This window comes from Nicotiana tabacum, chromosome 7, assembly GCF_000715075.1.
Source record: "Nicotiana tabacum cultivar K326 chromosome 7, ASM71507v2, whole genome shotgun sequence".
Classification (NCBI taxonomy): Eukaryota; Viridiplantae; Streptophyta; class Magnoliopsida; order Solanales; family Solanaceae; genus Nicotiana; species Nicotiana tabacum.
Window position 1 is genome coordinate 49,071,993 of NC_134086.1, and position 17,835 is coordinate 49,089,827.

The window sequence follows — 17,835 nt, forward strand, 5'->3', positions numbered from 1 at the left end:
AGATAAAGTGAACAGATACAAGTGATTTTTGGCCGTTTGAATACTCCGTTGAAAGAATTTTTTGAAATATTTGACCGCACCCTGCTTTCGAGGTTGCCTACATATCCTCTGCTATAAAGAAATTAGGCCAATGTAGCTCGGGAAGTTTCGGTAGCTGGGACTACCATGAAGCTTTGATTTCAATGTTGCTGTTGCTGCTACTGCTTATTGAACTCATTATTACACCATGACAAAATAAAAGAAGTTAGACTAAACTATGATCTATGCATTACAAAAATCCTATCTGTATCTTCAAACTTAATCTTGTGATTCTTGTTGCCTTGTTGACTTGTATTCTCCCGGTGAAGGCCCTTTGTTGCCAACTTGAGTTGTGATCTGAGACACTTTTCCTTTTCTTCAGGTGGACCCCTGATTACTCGACGAATTTTAATATGAGATGCTTTCCTTTTCTCCAGGTGGACGCCTGATTACCGACACTTAAACTGTTTCCCTTCCTTAAAACTGGTGCTGCTCCCCCTTGCTCTCCAGGTGGTCGCCTGATTACCAAAACTTGAACTGAATTCCTGTGCTCTCCAGGTTAGCACCTCATTGCTGAACTTGAACTGTATTCCCGTTCTCTCCAGGTGGGTGCCTGATTGCCCAAACTTTAACTGTATTCCCGTTCTCTCCAGGTGGGCGCCTGATTGCCAAAAACTTGAACTGTATTCTCGTGTTCTCCAGGTGGGCGCCTGATTGCCAAAACTTGAACTATATGCCCGTGCTCTCCAGGTGTGCGCCTGATTGCCAAAACTTTAACTGTATTCCCGTGCTCTCCAGGTGGGCGCCTGATTGCCAAAACTTTAACTATATTATCGTGCTCTCCAGGTGGGTGCCTGATTGCTGAACTTGAACTGTATTACCGTGCTCTCCAGGTGGGCGCCTGATTGCCAAAACTTGAACTGTATACCCGTGCTTTCCAGGTGGGTGCCTGATTGCTGAACTTAAACTGTATTCCCGTGTTTTCCAGGTGGGCGCCTGATTGCCAAAACTTTAATTGTATTCCCGTGCTCTCCAGGTGGGCGCCTGATTGCCAAAAACTTGAACTGTATTCACGTGCTCTCCAAGTGGGCGCTTGATTTCCAAAACTTGGGTTGTATGCCCGTGTTCTCTAGGTGGGCGCCTCATTGCCAAAACTTTAACTGTATTTTCGTGCTCTCCACGTGGGTGCCTGATTGCCAAAACTTTAACTGTATTCCCGTGCTTTCCAGGTGGGTGCCTGATTGCTGAACTTGAACTGTATTCTCGTGCTCTCCAGGTGGGCGCCTGATTACCAAAACTTAACTGTATACAAAACTTAACTGTATTCCCGTGCTCTCCAGATGGGTGCCTGATTGTTGAACTTGAACTGTATTTCCGTGCTCTCCAGGTGGGCGCCTGATTGCCAAAACTTTAACTATATTCACGTGCTCTCAAGGTGGGTGCCTCATTGCAGAATTTGAACTATATTCCCGTGATCTCCAGGTGGGCGCCTAATTGCCAAAACTTAACTGTATACCCGTTCTCTCCAAGTGGGCGCCTGATTGCCAAAACTTAACTGTATTCACGTGCTCTCCATGTGGGTGCCTGATTGCTGAACTTGAATTGTATTCCCGTGCTCTCCAGGTGGGCGCCTGATTGGCAAAACTTGAAATGTATACCCGCGCTCTCCAGGTGGGCGCCTGATTGCTAAAACCTAACTGTATTCCCATGCTCTCCAGGTGGGTGCCTGATTGCTGAACTTGAACTGTATTCCCGTGCTCTTCAGGTGGGCGCCTGATTGCCAAATCTTAAACTGTATACCCGCGCTCTCCAGGTGGGCGCCTGATTGCTAAAACCTGTATTACCATGCTCTCCAGGTGGGTGCCTGATTGCTGAACTTGAACTGTATTCCCATGCTCTCTAGGTGGGCGCCTGATTGCAAGAAAATAGACAAAACAAAGAAAATTTTCTGTCCCAGTTCGGTAGATGGACACATATGTGAGTGTGAACTAAATCATGTTACCGAATATTTTAAGAATTTGAAAGTTAGATCCCATTATCGAGGAGGGTCCTGACAACTCCTAATTAAACGATGGTTTTAAATCTAAATTATATCTCCTAAAGGTGTGATTTCAGTTAAATCTTGTTATCTAAGAGAGTCTTAAAATTACACCCCATTATCCAGGAGGGTCCTGAAAGTCAAAAATCAAGTATTATCTTAGGGGTAACAATTTTTACGGCTGAATTACACTACCCTACAATAGAGCTTACGCTAAATCTTGTTATCTAATGGAAGTCTTAAATCCAAGTCCCATTATCCAGGAGGGTCCTGACAACTCCTAATTGGATCCTATTTCAAGCATGCAAATTGTGAAGCCAACTTATATTCCTTTGGGGTACATTTATGCTAAATTTTGTTACTCCTGATTGTTTTGAATTTTAAACTAGGTCTCATTTTCCAGGAGGGTCCTGAGAACTTACGGTCAAACCTGTCTGGTGCTTGCTTTTCCCCTACAGAGGGTTTCTCTGAAACAAACAAAATTTTATACCCCTGTTTTAATCAAAGAAAATTCTTGTTAGTTTAAAATGTGGTGGTTAGTTTGTCGCATTCCTACTAAAGGTGGCCTCTCCGCTGTCGTGCTTTGTTTTGACTGCTTTCCCCGAACTGACCAAGCACCGCCTGCCTTTCTGACTGACTTTCACCCACATGACCTTGGATGACCCGAGTGTTCTATACCCAAACTGTTGTGTAGCATCTCTGACCCATCTACCTGAACCTCTGCATCTCCCATGAAATTACTAACCCTTCGATCAATGGACCTTCCCTTGACACATTATTTCCCATTTTTCATCATACCATCTTTAACAATGCCTTGACCGCCCTGTGCTTTGTGCAACTTTGGAAGTTGGTAGTGAGATTTTAAATCCCTTTTTATTGCTTAAACGGAACTGACATTGGAAACATCTTAGAGAAATAACCCAGAAGAAATGAAATGCAATGACTTTGAGAGTTAGGGATAAGAAAAATCCAAAACTGGAAGACTGTCTGAAAGGGAAAAAGAAAAGAAACTTATCTGAGTGGAGCAGCCGGCACCAATGATCATGACATGCATTTTGGATTAATCGGCCCAGCCTATCCAATCAATCAACTTTTAGTGGCCGTACTTTACGCCCCGAGATATTCAAAAGCCCAATTTCTTCACCAAAACCTTGTCCTTGTTCGTCTTGCGGTGCCCTGAAGGGTTTTCACCAACAAACCTCTCTCATTTGTTCGTCTCTCAACTCACTGTCGCCTTACAGTGCCCGTGAGGGTTTTCACCAATAAGACTCTCTCATTTTAATTTCTCTCATCTTTCGTCGCCTTATGGTGCCCAGGAGGGTTTTCACCAATAAGACTATCTCATTTTTATTTTTCTTTCTTAGACCGGAGTCTGTCCCTTATATGAATTATCTTTACTTGCTCGTCTTGGCATCTCTCGAAGACTGATCGGAAGGTCTTTCTTTGGATCGTAATGTGGGCTTTTGGATAGGGTTAGAAAGAAAGGGTATCAAAAGCTCAAAACAATTCAAGTGGGTTCAAAATTACAACTTTCGGCATCAGATTTCTTACAACAATCACAACTTCTAGCCCAGTTTCTTTGCTTGGGGACTTTTGGATTTTTATTTTGATGAGAACGAACTGTGAGGCTGCCTACGTATCCTTAAAAGGAATCAGGTCGAACGTAGTTCATGTCATAGAAATTACTTTGTTGTTGTGATCTTTTTTTTCTTTTTCTTCCTCTTTCTTTTCTTTTCTTTTCTTTCTTCTTTTTTCTCTTTTCGTTGTTTTGTTGTTTTGTTGTTGTTTTTTTTGTTTTACTTTTCTTCTCTTTTTCTTCTTTTTTTTCCTTTTCCTTTTCTTCTTCTTTTTTCTTCTCTCTCTTTTCATTCTTTTCTTTTCTCTTTTTCCTTTACTTATCTTTCACGTTTGTGTTTCTGATCTTTTCTACTGATTCCAAAAGAGGGGTATGAAAGGAAATAAATAAGGCTCAAAGGGGGTAACAAAGGATAAAGTATTTGGATAGTAGAATAAAATGTCTTCATCATTCCAATTATCGAAATATGCCAAGTACAAACAAATACAATTTAACCAAAGAAAATCATACATAATATCTCTTGACCGCATTGGAATTGATGGCCATTTCTACACACTTGCCTTCTATGTCTGTTAAATATAAAGCACCATTGGACAATACTCTCGTTACGATGAACAGCCCCTGCCAATTTGGGGCGAACTTGCCTTTTGCTTCAGCCTGATGTGGAAGGATACGTTTCAATACTTGTTGACCTAGCTCAAACTTCCGTGGACGCACCTTCTTGTTATATGCTCTTGCCATTCTTTGTTTACAACTGACCATGACATACTACTGCCAGTCGTTTTTCATGGATCAAACTCAATTGTTCCAGGAGGGTTTTGACCCATTCATCATCGTCAATTTCGGCTTCTGCGACAATTTGAAGGGATGGGATTTCAACCTCTACGGGTATCACTGCTTCAATACCATACACCAACGAATAAGGAGTTGCCAATACCAAAGTACAAACAGTAGTGCGATAACCCAACAATGCAAAGGGTAACTTTTCATGCCACTGTCTGGAACCTTCCACCATTTTCCGAAGTATCTTCTTTATGTTCTTGTTGGCCGCCTCGACTGCTCCATTCGCCTTAGGGAGGTAAGGGGTGGAATTGCAATGTGTAATCTTGAACTGCTGACATACCTCTTTAAATAGATGACTATTGAGATTAGAACCATTATCTGTAATGATCACCTTTGGGATCCCAAACCGGCAAATGATATTTGAGTGCACAAAATCGACCACTACTTTCTTGGTCACAAACTTGAACATTTTAACCTCAACCCACTTGGTGAAATATTCGATGGCCACCAGAATGAACCTGTGTCCATTTGATACTATTGGCTCAATTGGCCCAATGACATCCATTACCCACGCAACAAAAGGCCATGGTGTAGACATTGTGCGCAATTCATATGGTGGAGAATGAATCAAATCTCCGTGCACTTGGCATTGATGACACTTGCACACGAAACTGATACAATCTCGCTCCATAGTGAGACAATAATAACCTGCTCGGAGAATCTTCTTTGCCAGCATGTACCCACTCATATGTGGTCCACAGACTCCAGAATGTACTTCATTCATGATAGTTGTGGCCTGTCTAGCATCTATGCATCTCAACAATCCAAGATCCAGAGTCCTTTTGTACAAAACCCCTCCACTGAAGAAAAATCCACTTGCTAACCGCCGATTTGTTCTCTTTTGATCACCTGTGGCTTGTACTGGATACACCCCCATCTAGGTATATTCCTTGATATCATGAAACCAAGGCTCACCATCAAGTTCTTCTTCCACCACATTACAGTAAACATGCTGATCATGGACCTGAATATGCAAAGGGTCCACATAAGCCTTATCTGGATGATGTAACATTGATGCTAAGGTGGACAAAACATCAGCAACCTCGTTATGGATCCTTGGAATATGCCTAAATTCTACTGATCGAAACTGTTGACAAAGATCATAGAAACATTGCCGATACGGTATTAGTTTTAAATCCCGTGTTTCCCATTCCCCCTGGATCTAGTGTACCAGAAGGTCCGAGTCTCTCAAGACCAAGACTTCCTGGACACCCATGTCTGCAGCTAATCTCAAACCCAAAATGCATGCCTCGTACGCAGTCATGTTGTTAGTATAATAGAAACGAAGTTGAGCCGTAACAAGGTAATGATGCCCTATTTCGGAAATAACTACAGTTTCTATCCCAACGCCTTTCATGTTAGAAGCTCCATCAAAGAAAAGTTTCCAACCTGGCTCTCCAACTTGTTCCAACTCATCAATATGCATTACCGCTTCATCAGGGAAGTAAGTCTTCAAAGGCTCATATTCTTCATCCACTGGGTTCTCAGCCAAATGATCGGCCAATGCCTGGGCTTTCATCGCAGTCCTATTCACATAGACGATGTCAAATTCTGTGAGCAAGATCTGCCACTTTGCGAGCCTCCCTATAGGATAGGCTTTTGAAAGATATACTTTAACGGATCCAAACAAGAGATGAGGTAAGTAGTGTAAGATGACAAATAGTATTTCAACTTCTGTGCAACCCAAGTTAGGGCGCAACATGTCCTCTCAAGGTGAGTGTACTTAACCTCGTAAGATGTGAACTTCTTGTTGAGATAATAGATGGCCTGCTCCTTCCTGCCGGTGATGTCATGCTGACCCAGCACACAACCAAACGAATGGTCCAAAACCGTCAAATACAGAATCAAAGGGCTCCCTAGCTCATGTGGCACCAACACAGGTGGGTTTGACAAGTACCCCTTTATCTTATCAAATGCTTCTTGACACTCATCTATCCACTTGACCGCATTTTCCTTCTTTAATAGTTTGAAGATAGGCTCACAAGTTGTCGTAAGCTGAGCAATAAACCTGCTGATGTAGTTCAACCTCCCTAATAAACTCTTCACCTCAGTCTTGTTCCTTGGGGTGGCAATTCTTGGATAGCTTTGATCTTTGACAGGTCCAATTCAATACCTCGACGACTGACTATGAATCCTAACAGTTTTCCAAACGGCACCCCGAATGCGCACTTTGCAGGATTGAGCTTAAGATTGTACCTGCGAAGCCTTGGGAAGAACTTTCTCAAATTTCTAACATGGTCAGACTGCTTTCTAGACTTTATGATTACATCATCCACATAAACCTCGATCTCTTTATGTATCATGTCATGGAATATGGTCGTCATTGCCCTCATGTAAGTTGCCCCAACATTTTTCAAACCGAAAGGCATAACCCGATAGAAATACGTTCCCTATAGCGTGATGAATGCCGTCTTTTCCACATCTTCCTTATCCATTAGAATCTGATGATAGCCTGTATAGCAATCCACAAAAGACCCCAATCTCATGTTTGGCGCAATTATCAATCAAAATGTGGATGTTTGGAAATGGGAAGTTGTTTGGGCTTGCCTTGTTGAGATCTCGATAATTAACACACACCCTGGTCTTACCATCCTTCTTTGGTACATGCACGACATTGGCTAACCAAGTGGGATACCGCGTAACTCGAATGACCTTTGCCTCAAACTGCATTGTGACCTCTTCCTTAATCTTTACACTCATGTCTGTTTTAAATTTCCTCAACTTCTGCTTGACGGGAGGGAATGCCGGGTCAGTGGGAAATTTGTGAACCACCAAGTTAGTGCTTAGACCCGGCATGTTGTCATATGACCATGCAAAAATATCCTTGTACTCAAACAATGCTTTAATTATCTTTTCCCTGAGTTGAGGTTCAAGATGGACACTTATCTTAGTTTCTCTAATATTATCTGGGTCCCCTAAATTGATTGCTTTTGTATCACTCAGGTTAGGCATGAATGTTTCTTCAAAATGGCTTAATTCTTTACTAATCTCTTCAAAGGCCTCATCCTCATCATATTCCGATTCATCATCACACTCTATTTCTTGAATTACTATTTTTGAATTAGATTGGCTTTTAAGACTGGGCCGAAGATTCCTCATGCATGTCATGTCATTGAAACCAGCATAAAAAGAATTGTACAAGGAAGAAAAGAAAACAAAAATAAAACTATCAGGAATGAAAAAAAGGGAAATTGCATTTCATTGAAATTGAAAGATAACAAGGTTTATACATCCAAACGGACGGAACATAGAATCTGAATTACAACCCTGGAATAATCCAGATAAACATGAAAGAAAATCAAAGAAAACTACCAAAACTCCTTCCTAGTAGGGAGAGGAGTAGCTTCCCAATTGATAATCTTTGTAGTGGGTCCAACAAATTTCACATCCGCCTTGCTAGAACCCTCTCCAGCTTCCACCATGTTCACATCATCGAATAACTTCTCGAACCTTTTAATCAACTCTTTATCAGGACCAACCGCAGAACTCAGAACTGTTGTTACTGGGCGTTTCTTGGTGCCAGGCCTGACAAATGAACTGGAGAGACATGGGATGGGCTTTGGGAAGACCTATGCCCTCTGTTTCAACTTTATGGCTCTTTTTATGTCCGCAACTGTGGGCTTGAACCCCAAACCAAATGTATCCAAGTTTTTGGGGAGAGACACCGGCTGTACGATACCTTGCAGAGATGCACCCAAACCCTTGCTTTGTACAAAACCATTTTTCAACATTTCAATGGCTACTATGACTGATGCAGCAGCTACCCTCGGAATTGGGACGCACTTCCCTTCTGCAATCTTCTCTACCGACACCGTGTCAAAAACCTGGTAGACCCAAGGACCCTTATCATCTTCAACCTCAATGAACGGAACAATGGCATCACCGGGAGCACAATGATTTCTTGTCTATCCCATTCAAACTTTACTATCTGATGCAGTATAGACGGGACTGCTTTGGCAGCATGAATCCAGGGTTAACCCAATAGCACATTGTAATTTACAGTCACATCTAGCACCTGGAATTCCATGGTAAATTCAACTGGTCCTATTACTAGCTCGAGCACTATGTCACCGACTGAATCTTTCCCTCTACCGTCGAACCTCCGAACACAAATATTGTTCTTGTGAATTCTTTTATCATCCACTTTCAATTTGTTCAGAGTGGAGAGAGGGACAATGTTCACACTAGAACTATTGTCGAGCAGTACCCGAGTAACCACGGAATTTTCGCATTTCACCGTAAGATAGAGAGCTCTATTGTGCTCAGTACCCTCCACGGGCAACTCATCATCAAAAAAAGTGACTCTATTTACCTCAAATATCTTGTTTTCTATCTTTTCTAAATGGTTTACTGAGATTTTGTCAGGAACATGAGCCTCGTTTAGGATTTTCATCAAAGCTCGACGGTGCTCGTCTGAATGGATTAACAATGACAATAATGAAATCTGAGTAGGTGTCTTCCTCAACTACTCCACGATGGAATAGTCTTGCACTTTCATCTTTCTCTAAAACTCTTCTGCCTCTTCCTCGGTCACAACTTTCTTCACTAGCATTGGTTTATCTTTGGAGGTTTTAGCTTTTCTTAACTTCTCGGGGGCAAAGCATCTCCCCGATCGAGTCAATCCATGGGTCTCATAGACTTCTTCTTTGACTTCTTTGCCTTTGTAAGTTACTGTCACCCGTTCATAATTCCACAGGATGGCCTTGCTGTTGACTATCGATAATTGAGTTACCGGCTTGATAATGACAGGATCTGTGCGGGCACCCTCCACAATTACAATAGGCTTGTTCGCCACTCCTGGCACAACCACTTTTGCTCTTTCTTGTTTTACTACAACATCACTTGAGGTCCCCTTCTCGACCACCGCAGATGGTTCACTATTTGCTCCGCTCAACCTGATCACTGATTTCTCACTTGTTGACTTTCCAAACGGCCTGGCTTCAGTGGATCGAATCATCATGACGGCCTGCGAAGGATTCTTAGGCTCCCCTCCTTTATGCACTATCTCGATCATATTTGTCTCATGATGGGCCGACAATAGATTCTGGTTGATATTGGGCGCCTCTAGAGCTTGGACTTCAATTCGATTGGTATCAAAGAGCTCTTGAATAGTTATTTTCAATTGCCAGCATTTCTCCGTGTCGTGACCCAGAGCACTAGAACAATATTTGCAACTTACAAAATGATCAAGATTTCTCGGGGGAGGATTTGGCAGTTTTGGCTCTATCGGCCTCAACATATCCAATTGTTTCAACTTGTGGAAAAAACTAGTGTAGGACTCTCCTAATGGAGTGAAGGTTTTCTTTTTCTGCAACCTCTCATTCTTCAATGCTTGATTGGGCTGAAAACCTAATCCAGGAGGGTTTCAGTAGGATTTTGGGGGTGGATAGGCATTTTGTGGAGCTGGGTATGTATTTTGTGGGACTGGCGCACGCCATTGTGCGTGGGCAGGAGGTTGGCTATATGTTTGGGCATAGTGGACAGAAATATAGGGGTCTGGTGGTGGGTAGTAGTGTTGGGGTAGATTATATGGGGTGTGGGGGTAGGTTTGGTGATGGGGACCAAGCTGATGATAGTGGTAAGGTGAACCCCTGGATTCGAACCAAGTTCTTGACTCAACTGTTGTGACATCCTCTTTCTTCTTCTTTCCAATTGCTCCCCCAGTACCATTTTGAATGGCCTGGGTGGTTGCCTTAATAGCTGAGTAGCTCATGATTTTGTTGGACTTAAGCCCTTCTTCTACCATGCCCCCCATCTTCCGTGATCCTGCTGAGTGTACCACTCCAGCGCTGAACCACTCAGACTCTGACTGAAATATGCTATTAGCAACTCGTCTTTCCCGCCAGCTCTCCTCATATTGCTACAAAACTCTCTCAAATGTGCCACTAGATCAGTAGGCCCATCGTACAAATCAAACTTGGGCATCTTAAACCCTATCGGCAATTGCACATTTGGAAATAGACATAGATCTTCGTAAGCCACACTTACTTGACTTCCCAACCCCCTCATGTCTCTGAATGACTGTTCTAGGCTTTTAACTTTCCTGAATATCTCCTCCTATTTGGGATTTTTGATGGTTTCTCAGCCTCCACAGGGAGATCAAAATGAGGCGTGTAGGAATAGGGTTCTGGAGCTTTGAAAGTGGGCTCCGGGGGGTAATACTGATTATCATGAGCAGGGAACAAAGGCTCGCTGGAGGATCTGTGGAGTGTAGCGGGAGGGGTACCACGAAAACTGGAGTGGCTGGTGGAGGAGGGTATGGAACTGGTTTGGGTGGTGGAGCTGGTGGTGTTTGGGAAGTTGTGCTCTGGTAATGTTGGTAAATGGGAAAGCTCGAGGACGAATAGGTGGCAGGATGATCCTGAGACTGAGCCAATGGCGGGATGAAGGCAGGGTTGGTGGGGTAAGCTGGTGGTGGTTGCCCTTTTGCCCATGCCTGGTACATTTCGGCCATCTGCTATTTCAGCTTATACATCTCTTCTTTCATCAAATTAACCTCTGACTCTTCTACCTCTCTCGAAGGATTGATAACACTCGCATCAAGTTCTTGATTAGCCATGATCGTCTTGTTTTTGGACCGGGTGTTGTATGGGTGAGTTGCCAGAATTCCACACAAATTAACCACCTGCCTGGTACTTGACAACAACAACAAACTTGTTAGTGATCAGGGTTTAACAGATAGGCAACCGCACATTTGGGGAATGAATGCACCTAAGCAGTTAGCCATTTCTATTATGCATTTGATCGGTTGCTTACGTCATCCTGACTTTCCCTTATTTCTATTTGCAACCACTCTTTTTCTCTTTTTTTTTTTCTTTTTCATTCTTGCCTTTCTTTGTTTAATTTCCCTTTGTTTTTTTATTCTCTCATTTCTCTCTCTTATTTTGCCATTGTTTCCTCCCCACGGTTTCTTTTTTTTTCTTTTCTGTTTTTTTGTTTTATATATTCTCTTTTTTTCTTTTTCTTTTTCTTTTCCTTTCTCTTTTTTTTCTTTCTTTTGGTTATGGTCGAATCCTATGGAGATTGCCTACGTATCATAACATCACATGAATCAGACCGAGTATAGTTCTGGGGTATAAGTGTAAAAATAAAATATTTTGGGATTTTCAAATTTTCATAAAAAGAAAATGCTTTGAATACAACGACTCAAAAACTAACAGACTCAAAAAGACACTAACAGACTTTGATGAAAAGATGAAAATACAGACTAACAAACTCCAACAGAAAGATGAAAATACAGACTCAAAAATAGACTAATAGACTTCAAAGAAACTTACGAATACATCAACGCCTCAACTGCTCCTAGGGCCCGCGGGACATCATTCGGTCTCGCCATGGGCCTAAACGCTAAATCGCCTTGGAGGTGGTAGAGATCTTCCATTATCTGGCGGACAAAGGTCATCACGATGGCAAAGAACATGGATCTAGTCATATCCTCACAACTACTACACTTCATCGCGATGTAGTCGGCGATCCTTCTGACTCTCTCTCTTATGACACCCTTTTCTTGCAACAAACGCCCAATATTCTGGGCCCTGGCTTCCAAAGTTTGTTCGGCTACATGATTCTGTTCTTGAAGTTGTTGCAAATCTCTTTCTAACTGTGTCATTGCTGCGTGACAATGTTCCTTTTCTACCTTAAAGTCTTTTGCCTGCTTGATCATTTTGTTCTCAAAGATGGTGACCCTTTTCTTCAACCCCACAACCTCATTGTCATATTTATCTTTTAATTGCTTAATCAAGCGCTCTCGTTCCTCCGCATTTTTAGCCAGCTTTGTTCGAGCCCTTGCTAATTCTCCCTCTTCCTTGTTCAAATCGAAGCCATACTCACTCACCTTCTGCCTAAGGTTCTTTATAAGCTTTTTATATTTTGCACTTCTAGCGGGATTTTTAGCTGCTATTTTCATTTCCCGAATCTGGCCTCGAAGGGCCTCATTTTCTTTGGCCAACTTTTTCTTTTCGCCCTCATCCGCAGCAGCTTGCAAACCATTCTCGAATTGAAGGTCCTTTACTTGCTTTTCCAGCTTGCTTATGATAGCCCTGTACTCATTTTATTTGGCCAACTAATCCCATTGCGCTTGTGACGCCTCGATGAATTCTTGAAGATGGGGTCTTTTGGCCGGCCTTCCAGACTCAACTTCCCTTTTATACCAAGCAAGGTATCCGGGTGAAACTTCACCTTTGGATAGATCACGCACACAAGTATTTGCCGTCAAGTATTGACACTCGCTCCAGATTTGGCGAACTGCTGCTTCATGGAATTGACCATCAGGACCAACCATGACTGCCTGAGCACTAAGATCTTCATCTTTTGGAACTATTTGACATCTCCCTAACTGTCTCAAAACCCGGTATGGGGTATAAGGCTGGATACTTCTGAGACCCATCAGGAGGAAGTGAGGTCCGGTAGTTGGCATGTATACGATTTCATCTATAGGAAGCCACCCGAACGTCCATTCTATTTGGTCTGCAGTGATGGAACTGAGATGTGATATCCATTCTGTGACCCCTTTTGGTAGGTTAAACCCGTCAACCCTTGTATAAAATTCCTCTATGCAGTTTTTCTCTGTCGACCCATAGCTCATGTATTGAGGACAATGACATAGATGTTCAATCATCCACATTTGTAGCAACACGTTGCACCATTCAAAAGAGTCTCCTTCGACTTTGCAGGCTGTGAGAGCGCGGGAGATTTTTGACACTATAATGGGTGCGAGGGTGCTTTTGGCCTGAGTAAGCAAAGTACTGACGACCCCAGCTATACGTATATCGATATTTCCATCTTTCCTAGGAAACACCAGAAGACCCAAGAATACCACCATAAAAGCAAAGCACCTGTGTTCTTCCCATTTGAGGCGATTCCCTTTGCTATAAATTTTGTTTTCTAGATTGTTAAACCCGCCTATATGACCATATCTCTGGTATATAAACTGCGGAGTGGAAAAACCGGCTGCCAAATCTGGGTTGTGGACCCCCAGCTTATCTTTAAAGAATCTAGGAATCTGTGTACAGCGACGACTCTTGGAGCAACCAAATACTTGTGTCTCAGAGGAACTTCAGCGCTCCCAATATATCCGGCTATTTCTTCCAGAGTTGGGGTGAGTTCAAAATCTGAGAAATGAAAAACGTTATGGGCCGAGTCCCAGAATGTAACCAACGCCTTTATGATGTCCCCTCTAGGCCTGATCTTCAACAACCCGGTGAGTCCTCCCAAGTATAGATTAACCTTATCTTGCCCTAATTTACCCAGATCTTCCCACCACTTACACAGCTCCAAAGGGATCTTGTTCATGACTGTTATTGGCAAATTTTGACTCGTGCTCATTCTGCACATTTATTAGGGTGATTAAGCAAAATCATGACTCATTTGACTCAAGAAAAGTTTTTTTCAAATTGTCATTTAAAAAATAAAACACGGCTTTGCAAATATGGCCTTTCAGCACTTCCGGGGAGAAGATTTTAAGGCTGTGCTTGCTAACCGGCCAAAAATTCGAAAAAGAGACCAAAGGTGGTTGTTCTTGCTAAAACAGCCTTCCGACGTCCTTTTGGGGACATTCGACTATTTTTAGACAAAAATGGCATCACCCTGCTTATTTAAAATAAAAGAAAATATTTGTTCTTTTTGGGCTATTTTTGCAAAAGGGAAGTTGGACCCGATGGGGGTTGCCTACGTATCCCACATCCTGTAAGAATCGAACTGGCATAGTTCGGGCAGATTTGATAAAAACCACCTATTCTTTTAAAAGGAAAACAGAAAATTTTTGTCAGAAATTTGGCCGAGTTTCAGTGTACTGGTTTTTTTCAAAACAGGTGATTATCTCTCTGTGCCCTCATGTCAATTTTTCTTTTCCAACTCTCATGTAATCATTCATAGGCCGGTCAGCATGCAAATCCGAAACAAATAAATGCACAAGTAGCAAGTAGGATGCATCAGGATGGTCTTTTCATTTCGGGTACACCTATCCTAGACAGACCCAACCCCTGTGTTGAGTCTCCAAAGTCAAATGCACATGATGCAAACAAACGTTCATACTAGGGATCTAGTATGAGGCTGAGTTATTCTAGGTTCAAAACTTGGGTATGTGTTCTAGACTGTGTACCCGAGCGGACAACTCGAGCCGAGGAGGGGGTTACGTACCGGATACCAAAAGGCCATCCGGCTTAGTAACTTGTCCGAGCCTCTTTCTTATTTCAAGGTATGACACTAACAACATAAGGAGTCTCGAACAACGAGCACATCCCGAAGATGAGAAGAGAAGGGTCTCATAGCAGTTTATATACAATTCAAATAATATCAAAGCGGTAAAAGCATCATTTAACACATTAGGCCCAAGCATGTAATCAGATAACATATAAATCCAAATACAACAATTCATCTAAGCTTGAATTCTGAACCCTGAACCAGTGATTCTAGGTTTGATCCCCAACAGAGTCGCCAGAACTGTCATACCTCCTTTTTACTACACCCCGGGAGGCATATATAAGGGAGTTTTTTCCAACTTTAAGTGACAATCGAAACAGAATTATTTTATTTAAAATTCAAAGTCGCCACTTGGATAATTTATGGTTTCCCAAGTCACTGGTTCAAATCCCGAATCGAGGAAAGATTGACTCTATTTTACAGTCCGCGAACACAAAAGTTCGGGAAAGGAATTCTGTTAACCCGGGAGAAGGTGTTAGGCATTCTCAGGTTCCGTAGTTCTAGCATAGTCGCTCAACTGTTACAATTGGCCTATTATCTTATTTTAATACATGTTTTAGCCTATGGTTTAATTTTAACTTTATAAGTGCCTTTATTCATTTTTAAGGAAGATTGCAACATCATTTCAAATACATCTTGAACCACGTCACATAAATGCACCCGCAGTCCGCACCACATTTTATCTAACGTTGTTGAGATTTGGATTTGGGTCACATAAATGCGCACCTGAGTTTCGGAAGGTAAACTATTAAATAGCGTGCCTAAAGCAACTACGCATTTTAAATCAGCGAGGGCCATGGAGATTCAACTAAATGGAACGCCTCGAATTCTAAGGATAAAAATTAATTGAGTGAGGGCCATGGGTTTCGGGATTTTATTTGGAATGGCATGCCTCGAATTATTCCAAAGGGTTTTATTATTCGAAGTTGTTATGATCGGGTCGCATGAAATGCACCCCCGAGTTTTGGAATTAGGCATCGTAACTATGTCACATGAACCGTACCCATAGTCACAATGGTTTATTAATTGTGCGTACGGCAGCTAATGCATACTTATGATTCTTCTTCCAAATTTGGAATTTGCTGTAAAGTCAAGATTATGGATAATGGGATCACTATGGAATAATTGTCATTGGGCCTTTTGTAATTAATATGTGTCATTTACTCTTGGCTTAGAGAAAATGACTAGAACAATTAAGCAAACCTATATAAAAGTGGCAGAGAGGCAATATCAAAGTCAGACACACAAAAATTATTTTCGCTAAAATTGAATCTGGGATGCTAGAAAATTTGACATTAACGCATCTATCGCGTTCATGAGAGCAGCAGAGGTACAACAGCATTCTTCAAAATGACTACTAGATTTTCAACTTTTGAGAAGTAAAAAAAACGACCAAAAGAGAAGGTATCACTTTCTTTGCTTTTGTTGTGCATTTATATTTAACCCATCATTTTAAGAAAGATTAAAATTTGGTTGTTCATTTTACTGTGAGAGATAGAACCTTTATGAATATAACATAGTATTTCAATATTGGAAAAGAAACGAAAAGTGACTTGAGCAGCATTTCGCATTACACTGGTACAGACTGCTCAAAAGCATCTATTAAGGTGGCAGCCCAAATAACAACTTAAGCCTCAATGCAATTTCATAGATTTTTCAATTTTCCTAATCAGGCACCATAAGAGATAATATTCCCAAACAGTAATTAAAAGATGGTGTCTTCAACATGAATAAGCATATCAGCTATGACAACACGTTAATCAAAACAAATTGCCTAAAATACTGAGATAGCAGAATTCCAAGTCATGAAACAAACTCACATGAATTAATCAAGGGACCCAACAGTTTTAATCATTAAAATGAAAAGAAAAAAAACAGAATACAAGGGGGATTCCAACTTACCTAATTAAGCAGTAGAGAAAATGACTGAAACAGGTCCAAAGAAATCCAAAAACCAGTCGCTACAATTACAGCTTGGTCAACTCCGGAGCAACGGTAGAAACAAGGATCTCGGCTTGAGTATAACAACCTCCCAAAAGAGAAGCGAAAACAGCCATAGATTCGAACTTTGATAGCTTGTACAAACCCAATAGAAAAAAAGAAGTTGAATTTCTAAATCAATTTTCCTTCAATCTTCCTTTAAATATTCCAATTCTTCTTTTGTTTTTCAAGCTTGGCGATTTCAAATCTTCATTTGAATTTTCTTAGCTTTATTTCAGTCGTGTGTTATTTGTGACGAATGAGTGTGTATTTATGCCGGCTAAGGTTGGTCCTAGAGGGAAAGGGTCCGATTTTTGTTCTTATTGAAGATGAGAGAGGTCTCTTTCTGGTTCAGCAAGAGATGAGGATGAAGAATGGGGAAACGACGCTGATATGAGGGAGTCCGTTAGCTGCTAGTTTTCCTCCATTGAAGTCTGATCCCTCGGTCTTTTGAGGTGAAGATGAGAGCCAAAAAGGGGAGTGGATGCGTCGTGACTCTAGGCCATGTAATTGAAGGGGACTTTGGTTTGGGCCTGGGGAAAATCAGCTGATCTGGCCCAAAATCAATTTCTTTTCCCAATTCTTTCCCTTTTCTTTCTTTTTATTTTCTTTTTATTTATAAATTAAAATTAAAAACAAACCTAAATTAATTCCTAATACAAATTATCTAATCAAATTAAATACTAAAAACAATACTTACTACTATCAATTAAAATCGAATTAAAGGAAAATTAACAAAATTCAAGACTAAAATTAAAAAGCAAAAGTAAACTATTTTTGTGATTTTTCCAATTCTTATAAAATAACAATTTTACTACTTAATTCAAAAATTCAAAGTTAAATCCTAAATACAAATGCAACATATTTTGTATTTTTTATTAATTAAATAAAATAAACATGCACAGACAAATGCAAGTAATTAATCAAACAATGCTACAAAAATTCACGAAATTGCAAACAATGAAAAAATTATTTTGTTTTGAATTTGTGGGAGTAATTCATATAGGGCAAAAATCACGTTCTCACATATGGCCTATACTATTTTTTTTTCTTAAGGTCCATCACCTATCATCTCTTTCTTCATTTGACTATAGGTTCTGTAACACTCTACCATTGTCATCCATGTATCACACCTTATTCATAATGCTTCTTTATCTCTCTTCTCATTACTCTACTAATA

The 17,835-nt window shown here is 41.1% G+C and overlaps 1 protein-coding gene across 2 annotated transcripts; it reads right to left on the bottom strand.

The window, feature by feature from the left end:
• Nucleotides 1-135: 135 nt before the first annotated feature.
• Nucleotides 136-17,236, bottom strand: LOC107781129 (uncharacterized). 2 transcript variants are annotated; one of them, XM_075257200.1, is made up of 2 exons: nt 16,578-17,236; nt 136-11,104 (listed from the first exon to the last, which is right to left on the bottom strand). In XM_075257200.1, the coding sequence occupies exon 2, from the start codon at nt 5,350-5,352 to the stop codon at nt 4,381-4,383; it is 972 nt and encodes a 323-aa protein (XP_075113301.1). In that variant the 5' UTR covers nt 5,353-11,104; nt 16,578-17,236; the 3' UTR covers nt 136-4,380. The 2 variants fall into 2 exon arrangements, 1 of the variants encoding a protein (XP_075113301.1); XR_012711621.1 differs by lacking the exon at nt 136-11,104 and adding an exon at nt 11,571-13,800.
• Between the last annotated feature and the right edge of the window lie 599 nt (nt 17,237-17,835).

Coding starts and splice junctions, on each gene's coding strand:
- LOC107781129 (XM_075257200.1), bottom strand. CDS start 5,352: ATGGGGGTGTATCCAGTACAAGCCACAGGTGATCAAAAGAGAACAAAT.